This window comes from Equus caballus, chromosome 7 (assembly GCF_041296265.1).
Source record: "Equus caballus isolate H_3958 breed thoroughbred chromosome 7, TB-T2T, whole genome shotgun sequence".
Taxonomy (NCBI): domain Eukaryota; kingdom Metazoa; phylum Chordata; class Mammalia; order Perissodactyla; family Equidae; genus Equus; species Equus caballus.
This window is the reverse complement of record NC_091690.1, coordinates 55,022,446-55,041,658: the sequence shown is the minus strand read 5'-3', so window position 1 is coordinate 55,041,658 and position 19,213 is coordinate 55,022,446. Positions and strand designations below refer to the sequence as shown.

General features: G+C 66.5%; 4 protein-coding genes across 4 annotated transcripts; all 4 read right to left on the bottom strand.

Moving 5' to 3' along the window:
- Positions 1-2,202: 2,202 nt before the first annotated feature.
- LOC138925249 (proline-rich protein 23D1-like) lies at positions 2,203-4,573 on the bottom strand. Its single transcript, XM_070275011.1, has 4 exons — positions 4,497-4,573; positions 3,427-3,494; positions 3,118-3,185; positions 2,203-2,856 (listed from the first exon to the last, which is right to left on the bottom strand). Exons 1-4 carry the CDS (start codon positions 4,571-4,573, stop codon positions 2,203-2,205), a joined length of 867 nt encoding a protein of 288 aa, XP_070131112.1.
- A 2,326-nt stretch (positions 4,574-6,899) lies between these two features.
- On the bottom strand, positions 6,900-9,252 carry LOC138925248 (proline-rich protein 23D1-like). Its single transcript, XM_070275010.1, has 4 exons — positions 9,176-9,252; positions 8,124-8,191; positions 7,815-7,882; positions 6,900-7,553 (listed from the first exon to the last, which is right to left on the bottom strand). Exons 1-4 carry the CDS (start codon positions 9,250-9,252, stop codon positions 6,900-6,902), a joined length of 867 nt encoding a protein of 288 aa, XP_070131111.1.
- A 2,327-nt stretch (positions 9,253-11,579) lies between these two features.
- On the bottom strand, positions 11,580-13,950 carry LOC138925247 (proline-rich protein 23D1-like). The gene is made up of 4 exons (XM_070275009.1): positions 13,874-13,950; positions 12,804-12,871; positions 12,495-12,562; positions 11,580-12,233 (listed from the first exon to the last, which is right to left on the bottom strand). Exons 1-4 carry the CDS (start codon positions 13,948-13,950, stop codon positions 11,580-11,582), a joined length of 867 nt encoding a protein of 288 aa, XP_070131110.1.
- Positions 13,951-16,276: 2,326 nt separating this feature from the next.
- LOC138925246 (proline-rich protein 23D1-like) lies at positions 16,277-18,647 on the bottom strand. Its single transcript, XM_070275007.1, has 4 exons — positions 18,571-18,647; positions 17,501-17,568; positions 17,192-17,259; positions 16,277-16,930 (listed from the first exon to the last, which is right to left on the bottom strand). Exons 1-4 carry the CDS (start codon positions 18,645-18,647, stop codon positions 16,277-16,279), a joined length of 867 nt encoding a protein of 288 aa, XP_070131108.1.
- Between the last annotated feature and the right edge of the window lie 566 nt (positions 18,648-19,213).

Here is a 19,213-nt window from a genome sequence, read left to right as displayed (position 1 = left end):
GGGCACTCAGTTCTGGAGGAAGCGTTCCCGTGGCCTGAGGCGGTTGGAGGAGGGCAGGGACTGCTGGAGATCCGGGGGAAATGCCCGCAGCTGGGGTCAGCGGGGGCGGAGCCAGGGGGCTCTTCGTCGTCCAGGTCGGATGGGATTGGTTGGCCCTGGGCTCCAGAAGAGGAGGGGCCGGCCAGGGGGGGACGTGTGAGGAGGACTCCCGAGGAGGGCTGGCTTCAGAGTCCGCCCAATCCCTTCCAGATCCGTCCACTGGCCCCTCTCCCTGACTCCGCCCCCATCGTCCAGCCTTCGCCTGGCAGCCGTCTTCCCTGTCCGCTCGACCCTCTCCCTTCCTTGCAGCCAGGAAGTGCTTCACCTGACCTGTTTCTGGGGTCTTCTCAGGGTCAACCGGAAGGGTATTCTTCCGGGGGACCAATCAATGGATTTCTGGGAAGGCCGTCCCAGCGAGAGTTCTGCCAAACTAGGGAGCTTGGAAGAGAAGAAGAAAGGGGAGCCACATGCACGCCGGACCCGGGGGGACTCTCTGGCTTGAGTCCCAGCCCGCTTGCCGACCAGGCGGGGCTCTGAGTTCCTTTCCTGGGAGCCGGAGCCTCGAGGGAGGAGTCCTTTCACTAGGCAATCGCTTGCCCTTTGAGAACTTCGGAGGGGAATTTGGGGCTGAGCTCAGGCAGACTTTACGGGGATTTGTGAACGTGCCTCTGCGAATGTCTGTGTTACATAGGAGTTTGTGTGTGTGTGTGTTTGTGTGTGTTGGCGGGGGGGAGGCGTGCGTGAGGGCGTGCGCGGGGAGCTCGCATCTGTGTGCCTTTTGCGGGGTTGGCGCAGCTTCCTTCTCCTTTGGAAATCCACCCCCTCCCCTCTTGCCGGCTTTCCTCTCCTCGTGTGTGTTCTGCCAAATCTGATGGAAACAGAACAGCGCCCCCACGTGCTTCCAAGTTGTCGAGCCAACAGACGTGAGAAATGATCACACCCCAAAATCAAGCACGTTTCGAGATCGATTTATTACACTCAAGTTCCAATAGGATCATGGGCACTGCCGTTTCCCCCCAGAATGAAGAGTCACGGTCACCTTTCTCTTCGTGGCAGGCTTGGAAAGCCAGTGTGGGTTTCACGGTTTCGGCGCATCCCGTCTGAAAGTGCCATTGGATGCGAGACCCTTGGTCTGTAGGGAGATGTCCTCGATCGCCTCTCGTAAGGTTCCCACAGCCCCGGTCGCCCAAACCGCCCTGAAAATCATCCCACACCTGGAGGGACTAGAAGCATTCAGAGGCGACTGACCGGGGTGGGCCATGGAATCGAGCGGAAAAAGCCCATCCTCTTGATCGCTGAGGGGCAGTGCCCTGGCCGGGGTGGGTCCCCTTCTCAGTCTCCACGCAACCCCGAAGGGCACGGGGGAGGTCACACCCCACCCTTGGCTGTATTGTGGAGACAGCTGCTGGCCACTCCGGCCTTCGGCGTCTCCCTGAACAGACCCGTTCGTGGCTCTCAAGCAGATCTCTCAGAGTGGGAGAGCCGGGTGGGATGAACGGGAAGCCTAGGATGAAGGAGTCGAGGAACTACACTCCATTTCAGCAAGTTGCCCCATTCTGGGCTCCCCGCCAGCAACGGGGGGTGGGGGGGGCGGGGGAGAGTTCCAGCGGCTCCGCGTCCTGCCCAGCCTTCGGACAGGTCCATCGTGCTGTTCTCCTGGAGCCGTTCTCATGGCGGCAAGGTGTGCTAACGCCCCCCTCCCCCTACCCGGAGAGCTCCTGCGCCTTCCGCTCCCGCTCCAGGGCGTGATGCGGGCGGAGCACGCTTTCAGGTGCTTTGGGAGACCCTCTCTGGGGAGGCGCGCGCTCCAGGCTTTGGCGTGCTTTCTTCTAGGGTCTTGGGTGTGGTTCCTCGCAGAGGACCCTGACCAGATGTGCCCTCTTCTGGATGTCGGAGTCCTTCGCGGCAGGAGGGATTGGCAGCTCTTTTCTCCCCACCCTCCCGGTGCTCTCTTCCGCCTGTCCGGAGCCCCTGTGGCAGAGCCCGGGTCTGGGGGAGAGGTCCCTGGCGGCCTCCGCTCCCGCCTGGAGCGCCAGCCGCCCGCGCGGTGTTCCCGGCAGAGAGTGATCCCGCCTCAGGGAGACACCCTAGAAGGAGCAGGCGTCCGCGGCTCCCGAACGGCGGGCGCCAATTCTTGCGCGTGGGGTGGGCGCTCGCGGCCGGTCAATCCCCTCGGAAGAGACGCCTGCGGGCCTTGGCGGGGGGCCTGCGACGGGGCGGCGCGCGGCAGCTTCTGGGCGGCGGACTGGGACTCGGGGAGGGAGGCAGAGGTCTGAGCTCCGAGCTGGGCGGGGGCCCCAGGCCGCGGAGGTCCAGGCTGAACTCGGCCGGCAGAGGGCGCAGCCCGGCCCTGGGCTCGGGCGGGAGCCCGCAGCCCTGGCGGGCAGGGGCCCCGCGGAGAGCTTGGAGGAGGAGGGTGTGCGGGGAGGAGGGGCTGAGGCCCGGGACTCCGCCGGCCCAGGGTCCCGCGGGGGGCCGGCAGCCTCGCCTAGCCTCCCCGTCCTCTGGCGCGGGGGGCGCTCCGCTGGGCTCCGCTCTCTGGGCGCAAAGGGATCCGTCTTGCACGTTGATGGCCCAGGCGGCCTGGGTCGGGCCGGGCCAGAGCCAGCGCGCGTGGGCAGGGAACCACAGAGCCTCGGAAGAGCTCAGGACGCGCGCAGGGACGACGACGAGCGCCAGGTTGCCGAGCGTGAGCTGCAGGGCTGCGTGGGGGGCCAGGACCAGGACTTCCGCACCCAGGCGCAGCTCAAGGGCTGTTCCCGGCTCCAGGACCACCACGACCATCTGCATCCTCTGCGTGCTGGGCGTCCGCGGCCCCTGCGGGAGGAAAGCTCTGAGTTCTCCAGCACCCAGGGGCCCTCCGAGAGGCCTCTTGGGGAGGGAGCTGCCAGCCGCCAGCCCCCGCCCCGTCCCCGAGGGAAACTCTGCCTGGCCACCTCCCCCCACCCCCCAGGCGGTGGAGGTCCTGCTCAGGCTGAGCGCCAGCTGGAGGGTCATCTGCGGGGCTTGGCTGGGGGCCTGGAGCCCGGGCAGCAGCGGCCCTCTGGCCAGCCTCCAGAGTCCCTCCCGCCCACTCACCTGGGCTGCTTCCGGGGCCCGCGCTGGAGCCGGGCAGGGAGCTCCTGGCACTGCGGCTGGCTCTGCCCCTGCGGAGAGAGCGGAGGGTGCGAGGTGAATGCTCTGCTCCCGCAGGGTGTTCTTGAGAGCAGAGGGCGTGAGCCCGGAGAGCCCCGGGACTCGGCCCAGACCGGCCGCGGGACGGGTGGCCGGAAGAACCGAGGAAGCCGCCCGGGACATTCCAGAGGAGGCAGCTGTTCCTTTCCGGAAGCCCTGGCACGCCTTCTCCCCAGCAGCCCACTCCTTCGAGAAAGCAGGAAAGCGCCTTACCTGTGCGGGGATCCTGCTCCGCCTGCCGCCTCCGTTTCGCCGCCTTCCGCGGGGCGGGGGTGGCCGAGCTGCAGGACAGGGAGGGACACGGTCAGACCTCGCACGCAGGAACCCGGGGTCCACTTCCCACACGCCTGAAAGCCCGCCTTCTCATCCCGCTCACGCGCCCACCCTGAGCCCCAGGGCCAAGGCACGCGTCCTTCCCTTCCAAGGAGAGCTGCTCCTCCCCGGGTGCTGCTTGCCTCCCGACACCCGCCTCTCCGCGTCCTCCCTCACCCCCTCGCTGGGGAAAGCCCCACCCCACCCCCCCCAAACCCCCAGGCCCCACCCCCCCAACCACCCCCAGCCCCAACCCCCCCCACTCCTCACCCCCCCCACCACCGCCAGCCCCCCTGCACCGCCGATAGGGAGGGAACCAGGGACGGTGCCCACGGGAAAGAGTGCCCTCTGGACGGGGCTCCTCCACAGGAGAAGGAGAGACATCTCCTCGGGCCTGAGCACTTTGCAGAAAGAGGTGCCCGCGCTCCACAGGGGACAGTCCTGTCTGCCCCCGGATTCCACGCGCGGTGCTGAGGGCCAGAAGAAAAACAGCGGACACGGAGGGAACCCTCCCCCGTCCGGGTGAGACGGTGGTGGAACCCTCGGATCCTCTGCTCCCCTCTCCCTTCCCGCAGAGGAGGGAGACGACCCCACAGAGAGTGTGTCGGCATGGGGAATTGTAAGGCCGGAGCACAGGAAGAGAGCAAGGAGGGAGCAAACCCGAGACGCGTCTCCTGAGGGCTCCTCCCAACCTCCCCACCCCGAAGGGATTCCTCTGGACATAGCGATTCTCCCTTTCCTCAGCTTCCAAATGCCCAGCCTCCTGGGAGGCCCGGCTTCTCCCTTCTCCTCTCCCCTGGTGCCATCCACTGAAACACGCACGCGCACACACACACACACAAACACACACACACACAAACACACACACACACACACACGGACACACACACACACACACACACACACACACACACACCCCTAGGCACACAGAGGAGCCCGCCTCGTCCTCCCTCACACACGCCCCAACGTACCAGGTGTCTCCAACTCTGCGGCCCTTCGATTCTGTCCGGGACTCCCGCGGTCTCCTCGGGCGCCGGGAACCATCCATCGGGAAGGTGCTCCTGCCTCCTTTGTCCAAGCAAACCCTCGTCCCGGTGCTACGACCTGGAAATCGGAGCTGGCGGCTCACGGATCCCCTCTCTCTCCTGCGCGAGCAGTGTCCGTCCCAAAGCTGGGCACTCAGTTCTGGAGGAAGCGTTCCCGTGGCCTGAGGCGGTTGGAGGAGGGCAGGGACTGCTGGAGATCCGGGGGAAATGCCCGCAGCTGGGGTCAGCGGGGGCGGAGCCAGGGGGCTCGTCGTCGTCCAGGTCGGATGGGATTGGTTGGCCCTGGGCTCCAGAAGAGGAGGGGCCGGCCAGGGGGGACGTGTGAGGAGGACTCCCGAGGAGGGCTGGCTTCAGAGTCCGCCCAATCCCTTCCAGATCCGTCCACTGGCCCCTCTCCCTGACTCCGCCCCCATCGTCCAGCCTTCGCCTGGCAGCCGTCTTCCCTGTCCGCTCGACCCTCTCCCTTCCTTGCAGCCAGGAAGTGCTTCACCTGACCTGTTTCTGGGGTCTTCTCAGGGTCAACCGGAAGGGTATTCTTCCGGGGGACCAATCAATGGATTTCTGGGAAGGCCGTCCCAGCGAGAGTTCTGCCAAACTAGGGAGCTTGGAAGAGAAGAAGAAAGGGGAGCCACATGCACGCCGGACCCGGGGGGACTCTCTGGCTTGAGTCCCAGCCCGCTTGCCGACCAGGCGGGGCTCTGAGTTCCTTTCCTGGGAGCCGGAGCCTCGAGGGAGGAGTCCTTTCACTAGGCAATCGCTTGCCCTTTGAGAACTTCGGAGGGGAATTTGGGGCTGAGCTCAGGCAGACTTTACGGGGATTTGTGAACGTGCCTCTGCGAATGTCTGTGTTACATAGGAGTTTGTGTGTGTGTGTGTTTGTGTGTGTTGGCGGGGGGGAGGCGTGCGTGAGGGCGTGCGCGGGGAGCTCGCATCTGTGTGCCTTTTGCGGGGTTGGCGCAGCTTCCTTCTCCTTTGGAAATCCACCCCCTCCCCTCTTGCCGGCTTTCCTCTCCTCGTGTGTGTTCTGCCAAATCTGATGGAAACAGAACAGCGCCCCCACGTGCTTCCAAGTTGTCGAGCCAACAGACGTGAGAAATGATCACACCCCAAAATCAAGCACGTTTCGAGATCGATTTATTACACTCAAGTTCCAATAGGATCATGGGCACTGCCGTTTCCCCCCAGAATGAAGAGTCACGGTCACCTTTCTCTTCGTGGCAGGCTTGGAAAGCCAGTGTGGGTTTCACGGTTTCGGCGCATCCCGTCTGAAAGTGCCATTGGATGCGAGACCCTTGGTCTGTAGGGAGATGTCCTCGATCGCCTCTCGTAAGGTTCCCACAGCCCCGGTCGCCCAAACCGCCCTGAAAATCATCCCACACCTGGAGGGACTAGAAGCATTCAGAGGCGACTGACCGGGGTGGGCCATGGAATCGAGCGGAAAAAGCCCATCCTCTTGATCGCTGAGGGGCAGTGCCCTGGCCGGGGTGGGTCCCCTTCTCAGTCTCCACGCAACCCCGAAGGGCACGGGGGAGGTCACACCCCACCCTTGGCTGTATTGTGGAGACAGCTGCTGGCCACTCCGGCCTTCGGCGTCTCCCTGAACAGACCCGTTCGTGGCTCTCAAGCAGATCTCTCAGAGTGGGAGAGCCGGGTGGGATGAACGGGAAGCCTAGGATGAAGGAGTCGAGGAACTACACTCCATTTCAGCAAGTTGCCCCATTCTGGGCTCCCCGCCAGCAACGGGGGGTGGGGGGGGCGGGGGAGAGTTCCAGCGGCTCCGCGTCCTGCCCAGCCTTCGGACAGGTCCATCGTGCTGTTCTCCTGGAGCCGTTCTCATGGCGGCAAGGTGTGCTAACGCCCCCCTCCCCCTACCCGGAGAGCTCCTGCGCCTTCCGCTCCCGCTCCAGGGCGTGATGCGGGCGGAGCACGCTTTCAGGTGCTTTGGGAGACCCTCTCTGGGGAGGCGCGCGCTCCAGGCTTTGGCGTGCTTTCTTCTAGGGTCTTGGGTGTGGTTCCTCGCAGAGGACCCTGACCAGATGTGCCCTCTTCTGGATGTCGGAGTCCTTCGCGGCAGGAGGGATTGGCAGCTCTTTTCTCCCCACCCTCCCGGTGCTCTCTTCCGCCTGTCCGGAGCCCCTGTGGCAGAGCCCGGGTCTGGGGGAGAGGTCCCTGGCGGCCTCCGCTCCCGCCTGGAGCGCCAGCCGCCCGCGCGGTGTTCCCGGCAGAGAGTGATCCCGCCTCAGGGAGACACCCTAGAAGGAGCAGGCGTCCGCGGCTCCCGAACGGCGGGCGCCAATTCTTGCGCGTGGGGTGGGCGCTCGCGGCCGGTCAATCCCCTCGGAAGAGACGCCTGCGGGCCTTGGCGGGGGGCCTGCGACGGGGCGGCGCGCGGCAGCTTCTGGGCGGCGGACTGGGACTCGGGGAGGGAGGCAGAGGTCTGAGCTCCGAGCTGGGCGGGGGCCCCAGGCCGCGGAGGTCCAGGCTGAACTCGGCCGGCAGAGGGCGCAGCCCGGCCCTGGGCTCGGGCGGGAGCCCGCAGCCCTGGCGGGCAGGGGCCCCGCGGAGAGCTTGGAGGAGGAGGGTGTGCGGGGAGGAGGGGCTGAGGCCCGGGACTCCGCCGGCCCAGGGTCCCGCGGGGGGCCGGCAGCCTCGCCTAGCCTCCCCGTCCTCTGGCGCGGGGGGCGCTCCGCTGGGCTCCGCTCTCTGGGCGCAAAGGGATCCGTCTTGCACGTTGATGGCCCAGGCGGCCTGGGTCGGGCCGGGCCAGAGCCAGCGCGCGTGGGCAGGGAACCACAGAGCCTCGGAAGAGCTCAGGACGCGCGCAGGGACGACGACGAGCGCCAGGTTGCCGAGCGTGAGCTGCAGGGCTGCGTGGGGGGCCAGGACCAGGACTTCCGCACCCAGGCGCAGCTCAAGGGCTGTTCCCGGCTCCAGGACCACCACGACCATCTGCATCCTCTGCGTGCTGGGCGTCCGCGGCCCCTGCGGGAGGAAAGCTCTGAGTTCTCCAGCACCCAGGGGCCCTCCGAGAGGCCTCTTGGGGAGGGAGCTGCCAGCCGCCAGCCCCCGCCCCGTCCCCGAGGGAAACTCTGCCTGGCCACCTCCCCCCACCCCCCAGGCGGTGGAGGTCCTGCTCAGGCTGAGCGCCAGCTGGAGGGTCATCTGCGGGGCTTGGCTGGGGGCCTGGAGCCCGGGCAGCAGCGGCCCTCTGGCCAGCCTCCAGAGTCCCTCCCGCCCACTCACCTGGGCTGCTTCCGGGGCCCGCGCTGGAGCCGGGCAGGGAGCTCCTGGCACTGCGGCTGGCTCTGCCCCTGCGGAGAGAGCGGAGGGTGCGAGGTGAATGCTCTGCTCCCGCAGGGTGTTCTTGAGAGCAGAGGGCGTGAGCCCGGAGAGCCCCGGGACTCGGCCCAGACCGGCCGCGGGACGGGTGGCCGGAAGAACCGAGGAAGCCGCCCGGGACATTCCAGAGGAGGCAGCTGTTCCTTTCCGGAAGCCCTGGCACGCCTTCTCCCCAGCAGCCCACTCCTTCGAGAAAGCAGGAAAGCGCCTTACCTGTGCGGGGATCCTGCTCCGCCTGCCGCCTCCGTTTCGCCGCCTTCCGCGGGGCGGGGGTGGCCGAGCTGCAGGACAGGGAGGGACACGGTCAGACCTCGCACGCAGGAACCCGGGGTCCACTTCCCACACGCCTGAAAGCCCGCCTTCTCATCCCGCTCACGCGCCCACCCTGAGCCCCAGGGCCAAGGCACGCGTCCTTCCCTTCCAAGGAGAGCTGCTCCTCCCCGGGTGCTGCTTGCCTCCCGACACCCGCCTCTCCGCGTCCTCCCTCACCCCCTCGCTGGGGAAAGCCCCACCCCACCCCCCCCAAACCCCCAGGCCCCACCCCCCCAACCACCCCCAGCCCCAACCCCCCCCACTCCTCACCCCCCCCACCACCGCCAGCCCCCCTGCACCGCCGATAGGGAGGGAACCAGGGACGGTGCCCACGGGAAAGAGTGCCCTCTGGACGGGGCTCCTCCACAGGAGAAGGAGAGACATCTCCTCGGGCCTGAGCACTTTGCAGAAAGAGGTGCCCGCGCTCCACAGGGGACAGTCCTGTCTGCCCCCGGATTCCACGCGCGGTGCTGAGGGCCAGAAGAAAAACAGCGGACACGGAGGGAACCCTCCCCCGTCCGGGTGAGACGGTGGTGGAACCCTCGGATCCTCTGCTCCCCTCTCCCTTCCCGCAGAGGAGGGAGACGACCCCACAGAGAGTGTGTCGGCATGGGGAATTGTAAGGCCGGAGCACAGGAAGAGAGCAAGGAGGGAGCAAACCCGAGACGCGTCTCCTGAGGGCTCCTCCCAACCTCCCCACCCCGAAGGGATTCCTCTGGACATAGCGATTCTCCCTTTCCTCAGCTTCCAAATGCCCAGCCTCCTGGGAGGCCCGGCTTCTCCCTTCTCCTCTCCCCTGGTGCCATCCACTGAAACACGCACGCGCACACACACACACACAAACACACACACACACAAACACGGACACACACACACACACACACACACACACACACACCCCTAGGCACACAGAGGAGCCCGCCTCGTCCTCCCTCACACACGCCCCAACGTACCAGGTGTCTCCAACTCTGCGGCCCTTCGATTCTGTCCGGGACTCCCGCGGTCTCCTCGGGCGCCGGGAACCATCCATCGGGAAGGTGCTCCTGCCTCCTTTGTCCAAGCAAACCCTCGTCCCGGTGCTACGACCTGGAAATCGGAGCTGGCGGCTCACGGATCCCCTCTCTCTCCTGCGCGAGCAGTGTCCGTCCCAAAGCTGGGCACTCAGTTCTGGAGGAAGCGTTCCCGTGGCCTGAGGCGGTTGGAGGAGGGCAGGGACTGCTGGAGATCCGGGGGAAATGCCCGCAGCTGGGGTCAGCGGGGGCGGAGCCAGGGGGCTCTTCGTCGTCCAGGTCGGATGGGATTGGTTGGCCCTGGGCTCCAGAAGAGGAGGGGCCGGCCAGGGGGGGACGTGTGAGGAGGACTCCCGAGGAGGGCTGGCTTCAGAGTCCGCCCAATCCCTTCCAGATCCGTCCACTGGCCCCTCTCCCTGACTCCGCCCCCATCGTCCAGCCTTCGCCTGGCAGCCGTCTTCCCTGTCCGCTCGACCCTCTCCCTTCCTTGCAGCCAGGAAGTGCTTCACCTGACCTGTTTCTGGGGTCTTCTCAGGGTCAACCGGAAGGGTATTCTTCCGGGGGACCAATCAATGGATTTCTGGGAAGGCCGTCCCAGCGAGAGTTCTGCCAAACTAGGGAGCTTGGAAGAGAAGAAGAAAGGGGAGCCACATGCACGCCGGACCCGGGGGGACTCTCTGGCTTGAGTCCCAGCCCGCTTGCCGACCAGGCGGGGCTCTGAGTTCCTTTCCTGGGAGCCGGAGCCTCGAGGGAGGAGTCCTTTCACTAGGCAATCGCTTGCCCTTTGAGAACTTCGGAGGGGAATTTGGGGCTGAGCTCAGGCAGACTTTACGGGGATTTGTGAACGTGCCTCTGCGAATGTCTGTGTTACATAGGAGTTTGTGTGTGTGTGTGTTTGTGTGTGTTGGCGGGGGGGAGGCGTGCGTGAGGGCGTGCGCGGGGAGCTCGCATCTGTGTGCCTTTTGCGGGGTTGGCGCAGCTTCCTTCTCCTTTGGAAATCCACCCCCTCCCCTCTTGCCGGCTTTCCTCTCCTCGTGTGTGTTCTGCCAAATCTGATGGAAACAGAACAGCGCCCCCACGTGCTTCCAAGTTGTCGAGCCAACAGACGTGAGAAATGATCACACCCCAAAATCAAGCACGTTTCGAGATCGATTTATTACACTCAAGTTCCAATAGGATCATGGGCACTGCCGTTTCCCCCCAGAATGAAGAGTCACGGTCACCTTTCTCTTCGTGGCAGGCTTGGAAAGCCAGTGTGGGTTTCACGGTTTCGGCGCATCCCGTCTGAAAGTGCCATTGGATGCGAGACCCTTGGTCTGTAGGGAGATGTCCTCGATCGCCTCTCGTAAGGTTCCCACAGCCCCGGTCGCCCAAACCGCCCTGAAAATCATCCCACACCTGGAGGGACTAGAAGCATTCAGAGGCGACTGACCGGGGTGGGCCATGGAATCGAGCGGAAAAAGCCCATCCTCTTGATCGCTGAGGGGCAGTGCCCTGGCCGGGGTGGGTCCCCTTCTCAGTCTCCACGCAACCCCGAAGGGCACGGGGGAGGTCACACCCCACCCTTGGCTGTATTGTGGAGACAGCTGCTGGCCACTCCGGCCTTCGGCGTCTCCCTGAACAGACCCGTTCGTGGCTCTCAAGCAGATCTCTCAGAGTGGGAGAGCCGGGTGGGATGAACGGGAAGCCTAGGATGAAGGAGTCGAGGAACTACACTCCATTTCAGCAAGTTGCCCCATTCTGGGCTCCCCGCCAGCAACGGGGGGTGGGGGGGGCGGGGGAGAGTTCCAGCGGCTCCGCGTCCTGCCCAGCCTTCGGACAGGTCCATCGTGCTGTTCTCCTGGAGCCGTTCTCATGGCGGCAAGGTGTGCTAACGCCCCCCTCCCCCTACCCGGAGAGCTCCTGCGCCTTCCGCTCCCGCTCCAGGGCGTGATGCGGGCGGAGCACGCTTTCAGGTGCTTTGGGAGACCCTCTCTGGGGAGGCGCGCGCTCCAGGCTTTGGCGTGCTTTCTTCTAGGGTCTTGGGTGTGGTTCCTCGCAGAGGACCCTGACCAGATGTGCCCTCTTCTGGATGTCGGAGTCCTTCGCGGCAGGAGGGATTGGCAGCTCTTTTCTCCCCACCCTCCCGGTGCTCTCTTCCGCCTGTCCGGAGCCCCTGTGGCAGAGCCCGGGTCTGGGGGAGAGGTCCCTGGCGGCCTCCGCTCCCGCCTGGAGCGCCAGCCGCCCGCGCGGTGTTCCCGGCAGAGAGTGATCCCGCCTCAGGGAGACACCCTAGAAGGAGCAGGCGTCCGCGGCTCCCGAACGGCGGGCGCCAATTCTTGCGCGTGGGGTGGGCGCTCGCGGCCGGTCAATCCCCTCGGAAGAGACGCCTGCGGGCCTTGGCGGGGGGCCTGCGACGGGGCGGCGCGCGGCAGCTTCTGGGCGGCGGACTGGGACTCGGGGAGGGAGGCAGAGGTCTGAGCTCCGAGCTGGGCGGGGGCCCCAGGCCGCGGAGGTCCAGGCTGAACTCGGCCGGCAGAGGGCGCAGCCCGGCCCTGGGCTCGGGCGGGAGCCCGCAGCCCTGGCGGGCAGGGGCCCCGCGGAGAGCTTGGAGGAGGAGGGTGTGCGGGGAGGAGGGGCTGAGGCCCGGGACTCCGCCGGCCCAGGGTCCCGCGGGGGGCCGGCAGCCTCGCCTAGCCTCCCCGTCCTCTGGCGCGGGGGGCGCTCCGCTGGGCTCCGCTCTCTGGGCGCAAAGGGATCCGTCTTGCACGTTGATGGCCCAGGCGGCCTGGGTCGGGCCGGGCCAGAGCCAGCGCGCGTGGGCAGGGAACCACAGAGCCTCGGAAGAGCTCAGGACGCGCGCAGGGACGACGACGAGCGCCAGGTTGCCGAGCGTGAGCTGCAGGGCTGCGTGGGGGGCCAGGACCAGGACTTCCGCACCCAGGCGCAGCTCAAGGGCTGTTCCCGGCTCCAGGACCACCACGACCATCTGCATCCTCTGCGTGCTGGGCGTCCGCGGCCCCTGCGGGAGGAAAGCTCTGAGTTCTCCAGCACCCAGGGGCCCTCCGAGAGGCCTCTTGGGGAGGGAGCTGCCAGCCGCCAGCCCCCGCCCCGTCCCCGAGGGAAACTCTGCCTGGCCACCTCCCCCCACCCCCCAGGCGGTGGAGGTCCTGCTCAGGCTGAGCGCCAGCTGGAGGGTCATCTGCGGGGCTTGGCTGGGGGCCTGGAGCCCGGGCAGCAGCGGCCCTCTGGCCAGCCTCCAGAGTCCCTCCCGCCCACTCACCTGGGCTGCTTCCGGGGCCCGCGCTGGAGCCGGGCAGGGAGCTCCTGGCACTGCGGCTGGCTCTGCCCCTGCGGAGAGAGCGGAGGGTGCGAGGTGAATGCTCTGCTCCCGCAGGGTGTTCTTGAGAGCAGAGGGCGTGAGCCCGGAGAGCCCCGGGACTCGGCCCAGACCGGCCGCGGGACGGGTGGCCGGAAGAACCGAGGAAGCCGCCCGGGACATTCCAGAGGAGGCAGCTGTTCCTTTCCGGAAGCCCTGGCACGCCTTCTCCCCAGCAGCCCACTCCTTCGAGAAAGCAGGAAAGCGCCTTACCTGTGCGGGGATCCTGCTCCGCCTGCCGCCTCCGTTTCGCCGCCTTCCGCGGGGCGGGGGTGGCCGAGCTGCAGGACAGGGAGGGACACGGTCAGACCTCGCACGCAGGAACCCGGGGTCCACTTCCCACACGCCTGAAAGCCCGCCTTCTCATCCCGCTCACGCGCCCACCCTGAGCCCCAGGGCCAAGGCACGCGTCCTTCCCTTCCAAGGAGAGCTGCTCCTCCCCGGGTGCTGCTTGCCTCCCGACACCCGCCTCTCCGCGTCCTCCCTCACCCCCTCGCTGGGGAAAGCCCCACCCCACCCCCCCCAAACCCCCAGGCCCCACCCCCCCAACCACCCCCAGCCCCAACCCCCCCCACTCCTCACCCCCCCCACCACCGCCAGCCCCCCTGCACCGCCGATAGGGAGGGAACCAGGGACGGTGCCCACGGGAAAGAGTGCCCTCTGGACGGGGCTCCTCCACAGGAGAAGGAGAGACATCTCCTCGGGCCTGAGCACTTTGCAGAAAGAGGTGCCCGCGCTCCACAGGGGACAGTCCTGTCTGCCCCCGGATTCCACGCGCGGTGCTGAGGGCCAGAAGAAAAACAGCGGACACGGAGGGAACCCTCCCCCGTCCGGGTGAGACGGTGGTGGAACCCTCGGATCCTCTGCTCCCCTCTCCCTTCCCGCAGAGGAGGGAGACGACCCCACAGAGAGTGTGTCGGCATGGGGAATTGTAAGGCCGGAGCACAGGAAGAGAGCAAGGAGGGAGCAAACCCGAGACGCGTCTCCTGAGGGCTCCTCCCAACCTCCCCACCCCGAAGGGATTCCTCTGGACATAGCGATTCTCCCTTTCCTCAGCTTCCAAATGCCCAGCCTCCTGGGAGGCCCGGCTTCTCCCTTCTCCTCTCCCCTGGTGCCATCCACTGAAACACGCACGCGCACACACACACACACAAACACACACACACACAAACACACACACACACACACACGGACACACACACACACACACACACACACACACACACACCCCTAGGCACACAGAGGAGCCCGCCTCGTCCTCCCTCACACACGCCCCAACGTACCAGGTGTCTCCAACTCTGCGGCCCTTCGATTCTGTCCGGGACTCCCGCGGTCTCCTCGGGCGCCGGGAACCATCCATCGGGAAGGTGCTCCTGCCTCCTTTGTCCAAGCAAACCCTCGTCCCGGTGCTACGACCTGGAAATCGGAGCTGGCGGCTCACGGATCCCCTCTCTCTCCTGCGCGAGCAGTGTCCGTCCCAAAGCTGGGCACTCAGTTCTGGAGGAAGCGTTCCCGTGGCCTGAGGCGGTTGGAGGAGGGCAGGGACTGCTGGAGATCCGGGGGAAATGCCCGCAGCTGGGGTCAGCGGGGGCGGAGCCAGGGGGCTCTTCGTCGTCCAGGTCGGATGGGATTGGTTGGCCCTGGGCTCCAGAAGAGGAGGGGCCGGCCAGGGGGGGACGTGTGAGGAGGACTCCCGAGGAGGGCTGGCTTCAGAGTCCGCCCAATCCCTTCCAGATCCGTCCACTGGCCCCTCTCCCTGACTCCGCCCCCATCGTCCAGCCTTCGCCTGGCAGCCGTCTTCCCTGTCCGCTCGACCCTCTCCCTTCCTTGCAGCCAGGAAGTGCTTCACCTGACCTGTTTCTGGGGTCTTCTCAGGGTCAACCGGAAGGGTATTCTTCCGGGGGACCAATCAATGGATTTCTGGGAAGGCCGTCCCAGCGAGAGTTCTGCCAAACTAGGGAGCTTGGAAGAGAAGAAGAAAGGGGAGCCACATGCACGCCGGACCCGGGGGGACTCTCTGGCTTGAGTCCCAGCCCGCTTGCCGACCAGGCGGGGCTCTGAGTTCCTTTCCTGGGAGCCGGAGCCTCGAGGGAGGAGTCCTTTCACTAGGCAATCGCTTGCCCTTTGAGAACTTCGGAGGGGAATTTGGGGCTGAGCTCAGGCAGACTTTACGGGGATTTGTGAACGTGCCTCTGCGAATGTCTGTGTTACATAGGAGTTTGTGTGTGTGTGTGTTTGTGTGTGTTGGCGGGGGGGAGGCGTGCGTGAGGGCGTGCGCGGGGAGCTCGCATCTGTGTGCCTTTTGCGGGGTTGGCGCAGCTTCCTTCTCCTTTGGAAATCCACCCCCTCCCCTCTTGCCGGCTTTCCTCTCCTCGTGTGTGTTCTGCCAAATCTGATGGAAACAGAACAGCGCCCCCACGTGCTTCCAAGTTGTCGAGCCAACAGACGTGAGAAATGATCACACCCCAAAATCAAGCACGTTTCGAGATCGATTTATTACACTCAAGTTCCAATAGGATCATGGGCACTGCCGTTTCCCCCCAGAATGAAGAGTCACGGTCACCTTTCTCTTCGTGGCAGGCTTGGAAAGCCAGTGTGGGTTTCACGGTTTCGGCGCATCCCGTCTGAAAGTGCCATTGGATGCGAGACCCTTGGTCTGTAGGGAGATGTCCTCGATCGCCTCTCGTAAGGTTCCCACAGCCCCGGTCGCCCAAACCGCCCTGAAAATCATCCCACACCTGGAGGGACTAGAAGCATTCAGAGGCGACTGACCGGGGTGGGCCATGGAATCGAGCGGAAAAAGCCCATCCTCTTGATCGCTGAGGGGCAGTGCCCTGGCCGGGGTGGGTCCCCTTCTCAGTCTCCACGCAACCCCGAAGGGCACGGGGGAGGTCACACCCCACCCTTGGCTGTATTGTGGAGACAGCTGCTGGCCACTCCGGCCTTCGGCGTCTCCCTGAACAGACCCGTTCGTGGCTCTCAAGCAGATCTCTCAGAGTGGGAGAGCCGGGTGGGATGAACGGGAAGCCTAGGATGAAGGAGTCGAGGAACTACACTCCATTTCAGCAAGTTGCCCCATTCTGGGCTCCCCGCCAGCAACGGGGGGTGGGGGGGCGGGGGAGAGTTCCAGCGGCTCCGCGTCCTGCCCAGCCTTCGGACAGGTCCATCGTGCTGTTCTCCTGGAGCCGTTCTCATGGCGGCAAGGTGTGCTAACGCCCCCCTCCCCCTACCCGGAGAGCTCCTGCGCCTTCCGCTCCCGCTCCAGGGCGTGATGCGGGCGGAGCACGCTTTCAGGTGCTTTGGGAGACCCTCTCTGGGGAGGCGCGCGCTCCAGGCTTTGGCGTGCTTTCTTCTAGGGTCTTGGGTGTGGTTCCTCGCAGAGGACCCTGACCAGATGTGCCCTCTTCTGGATGTCGGAGTCCTTCGCGGCAGGAGGGATTGGCAGCTCTTTTCTCCCCACCCTCCCGGTGCTCTCTTCCGCCTGTCCGGAGCCCCTGTGGCAGAGCCCGGGTCTGGGGGAGAGGTCCCTGGCGGCCTCCGCTCCCGCCTGGAGCGCCAGCCGCCCGCGCGGTGTTCCCGGCAGAGAGTGATCCCGCCTCAGGGAGACACCCTAGAAGGAGCAGGCGTCCGCGGCTCCCGAACGGCGGGCGCCAATTCTTGCGCGTGGGGTGGGCGCTCGCGGCCGGTCAATCCCCTCGGAAGAGACGCCTGCGGGCCTTGGCGGGGGGCCTGCGACGGGGCGGCGCGCGGCAGCTTCTGGGCGGCGGACTGGGACTCGGGGAGGGAGGCAGAGGTCTGAGCTCCGAGCTGGGCGGGGGCCCCAGGCCGCGGAGGTCCAGGCTGAACTCGGCCGGCAGAGGGCGCAGCCCGGCCCTGGGCTCGGGCGGGAGCCCGCAGCCCTGGCGGGCAGGGGCCCCGCGGAGAGCTTGGAGGAGGAGGGTGTGCGGGGAGGAGGGGCTGAGGCCCGGGACTCCGCCGGCCCAGGGTCCCGCGGGGGGCCGGCAGCCTCGCCTAGCCTCCCCGTCCTCTGGCGCGGGGGGCGCTCCGCTGGGCTCCGCTCTCTGGGCGCAAAGGGATCCGTCTTGCACGTTGATGGCCCAGGCGGCCTGGGTCGGGCCGGGCCAGAGCCAGCGCGCGTGGGCAGGGAACCACAGAGCCTCGGAAGAGCTCAGGACGCGCGCAGGGACGACGACGAGCGCCAGGTTGCCGAGCGTGAGCTGCAGGGCTGCGTGGGGGGCCAGGACCAGGACTTCCGCACCCAGGCGCAGCTCAAGGGCTGTTCCCGGCTCCAGGACCACCACGACCATCTGCATCCTCTGCGTGCTGGGCGTCCGCGGCCCCTGCGGGAGGAAAGCTCTGAGTTCTCCAGCACCCAGGGGCCCTCCGAGAGGCCTCTTGGGGAGGGAGCTGCCAGCCGCCAGCCCCCGCCCCGTCCCCGAGGGAAACTCTGCCTGGCCACCTCCCCCCACCCCCCAGGCGGTGGAGGTCCTGCTCAGGCTGAGCGCCAGCTGGAGGGTCATCTGCGGGGCTTGGCTGGGGGCCTGGAGCCCGGGCAGCAGCGGCCCTCTGGCCAGCCTCCAGAGTCCCTCCCGCCCACTCACCTGGGCTGCTTCCGGGGCCCGCGCTGGAGCCGGGCAGGGAGCTCCTGGCACTGCGGCTGGCTCTGCCCCTGCGGAGAGAGCGGAGGGTGCGAGGTGAATGCTCTGCTCCCGCAGGGTGTTCTTGAGAGCAGAGGGCGTGAGCCCGGAGAGCCCCGGGACTCGGCCCAGACCGGCCGCGGGACGGGTGGCCGGAAGAACCGAGGAAGCCGCCCGGGACATTCCAGAGGAGGCAGCTGTTCCTTTCCGGAAGCCCTGGCACGCCTTCTCCCCAGCAGCCCACTCCTTCGAGAAAGCAGGAAAGCGCCTTACCTGTGCGGGGATCCTGCTCCGCCTGCCGCCTCCGTTTCGCCGCCTTCCGCGGGGCGGGGGTGGCCGAGCTGCAGGACAGGGAGGGACACGGTCAGACCTCGCACGCAGGAACCCGGGGTCCACTTCCCACACGCCTGAAAGCCCGCCTTCTCATCCCGCTCACGCGCCCACCCTGAGCCCCAGGGCCAAGGCACGCGTCCTTCCCTTCCAAGGAGAGCTGCTCCTCCCCGGGTGCTGCTTGCCTCCCGACACCCGCCTCTCCGCGTCCTCCCTCACCCCCTCGCTGGGGAAAGCCCCACCCCACCCCCCCCAAACCCCCAGGCCCCACCCCCCCAACCACCCCCAGCCCCAACCCCCCCCACTCCTCACCCCCCCCACCACCGCCAGCCCCCCTGCACCGCCGATAGGGAGGGAACCAGGGACGGTGCCCACGGGAAAGAGTGCCCTCTGGACGGGGCTCCTCCACAGGAGAAGGAGAGACATCTCCTCGGGCCTGAGCACTTTGCAGAAAGAGGTGCCCGCGCTCCACAGGGGACAGTCCTGTCTGCCCCCGGATTCCACGCGCGGTGCTGAGGGCCAGAAGAAAAACAGCGGACACGGAGGGAACCCTCCCCCGTCCGGGTGAGACGGTGGTGGAACCCTCGGATCCTCTGCTCCCCTCTCCCTTCCCGCAGAGGAGGGAGACGACCCCACAGAGAGTGTGTCGGCATGGGGAATTGTAAGGCCGGAGCACAGGAAGAGAGCAAGGAGGGAGCAAACCCGAGACGCGTCTCCTGAGGGCTCCTCCCAACCTCCCCACCCCGAAGGGATTCCTCTGGACATAGCGATTCTCCCTTTCCTCAGCTTCCAAATGCCCAGCCTCCTGGGAGGCCCGGCTTCTCCCTTCTCCTCTCCCCTGGTGCCATCCACTGAAACACGCACGCGCACACACACACACACAAACACACACACACACAAACACACACACACACACACACGGACACACACACACACACACACACACACACACACACACCCCTAGGCACACAGAGGAGCCCGCCTCGTCCTCCCTCACACACGCCCCAACGTACCAGGTGTCTCCAACTCTGCGGCCCTTCGATTCTGTCCGGGACTCCCGCGGTCTCCTCGGGCGCCGGGAACCATCCATCGGGAAGGTGCTCCTGCCTCCTTTGTCCAAGCAAACCCTCGTCCCGGTGCTACGACCTGGAAATCGGAGCTGGCGGCTCACGGATCCCCTCTCTCTCCTGCGCGAGCAGTGTCCGTCCCAAAGCTGGGCACTCAGTTCTGGAGGAAGCGTTCCCGTGGCCTGAGGCGGTTGGAGGAGGGCAGGGACTGCTGGAGATCCGGGGGAAATGCCCGCAGCTGGGGTCAGCGGGGGCGGAGCCAGGGGGCTCTTCGTCGTCCAGGTCGGATGGGATTGGTTGGCCCTGGGCTCCAGAAGAGGAGGGGCCGGCCAGGGGGGGACGTGTGAGGAGGACTCCCGAGGAGGGCTGGCTTCAGAGTCCGCCCAATCCCTTCCAGATCCGTCCACTGGCCCCTCTCCCTGACTCCGCCCCCATCGTCCAGCCTTCGCCTGGCAGCCGTCTTCCCTGTCCGCTCGACCCTCTCCCTTCCTTGCAGCCAGGAAGTGCTTCACCTGACCTGTTTCTGGGGTCTTCTCAGGGTCAACCGGAAGGGTATTCTTCCGGGGGACCAATCAATGGATTTCTGGGA

What these genes read in the sequence shown, in the direction of transcription:
- LOC138925249 (XM_070275011.1), bottom strand. Translation starts at nt 4,573, where the DNA reads ATGGATGGTTCCCGGCGCCCGAGGAGACCGCGGGAGTCCCGGACAGAA. An exon ending in CGCAGAGTTGGAGACACCTG is followed by an intron (nt 3,495 to 4,496) that starts GTACGTTGGGGC and finishes CCTGTCCTGCAG; the next exon opens with CTCGGCCACCCCCGCCCCGC. An exon ending in GGGCCCCGGAAGCAGCCCAG is followed by an intron (nt 2,857 to 3,117) that starts GTGAGTGGGCGG and finishes TTCCTCCCGCAG; the next exon opens with GGGCCGCGGACGCCCAGCAC.
- LOC138925248 (XM_070275010.1), bottom strand. Translation starts at nt 9,252, where the DNA reads ATGGATGGTTCCCGGCGCCCGAGGAGACCGCGGGAGTCCCGGACAGAA. An exon ending in CGCAGAGTTGGAGACACCTG is followed by an intron (nt 8,192 to 9,175) that starts GTACGTTGGGGC and finishes CCTGTCCTGCAG; the next exon opens with CTCGGCCACCCCCGCCCCGC. An exon ending in GGGCCCCGGAAGCAGCCCAG is followed by an intron (nt 7,554 to 7,814) that starts GTGAGTGGGCGG and finishes TTCCTCCCGCAG; the next exon opens with GGGCCGCGGACGCCCAGCAC.
- LOC138925247 (XM_070275009.1), bottom strand. Translation starts at nt 13,950, where the DNA reads ATGGATGGTTCCCGGCGCCCGAGGAGACCGCGGGAGTCCCGGACAGAA. An exon ending in CGCAGAGTTGGAGACACCTG is followed by an intron (nt 12,872 to 13,873) that starts GTACGTTGGGGC and finishes CCTGTCCTGCAG; the next exon opens with CTCGGCCACCCCCGCCCCGC. An exon ending in GGGCCCCGGAAGCAGCCCAG is followed by an intron (nt 12,234 to 12,494) that starts GTGAGTGGGCGG and finishes TTCCTCCCGCAG; the next exon opens with GGGCCGCGGACGCCCAGCAC.
- LOC138925246 (XM_070275007.1), bottom strand. Translation starts at nt 18,647, where the DNA reads ATGGATGGTTCCCGGCGCCCGAGGAGACCGCGGGAGTCCCGGACAGAA. An exon ending in CGCAGAGTTGGAGACACCTG is followed by an intron (nt 17,569 to 18,570) that starts GTACGTTGGGGC and finishes CCTGTCCTGCAG; the next exon opens with CTCGGCCACCCCCGCCCCGC. An exon ending in GGGCCCCGGAAGCAGCCCAG is followed by an intron (nt 16,931 to 17,191) that starts GTGAGTGGGCGG and finishes TTCCTCCCGCAG; the next exon opens with GGGCCGCGGACGCCCAGCAC.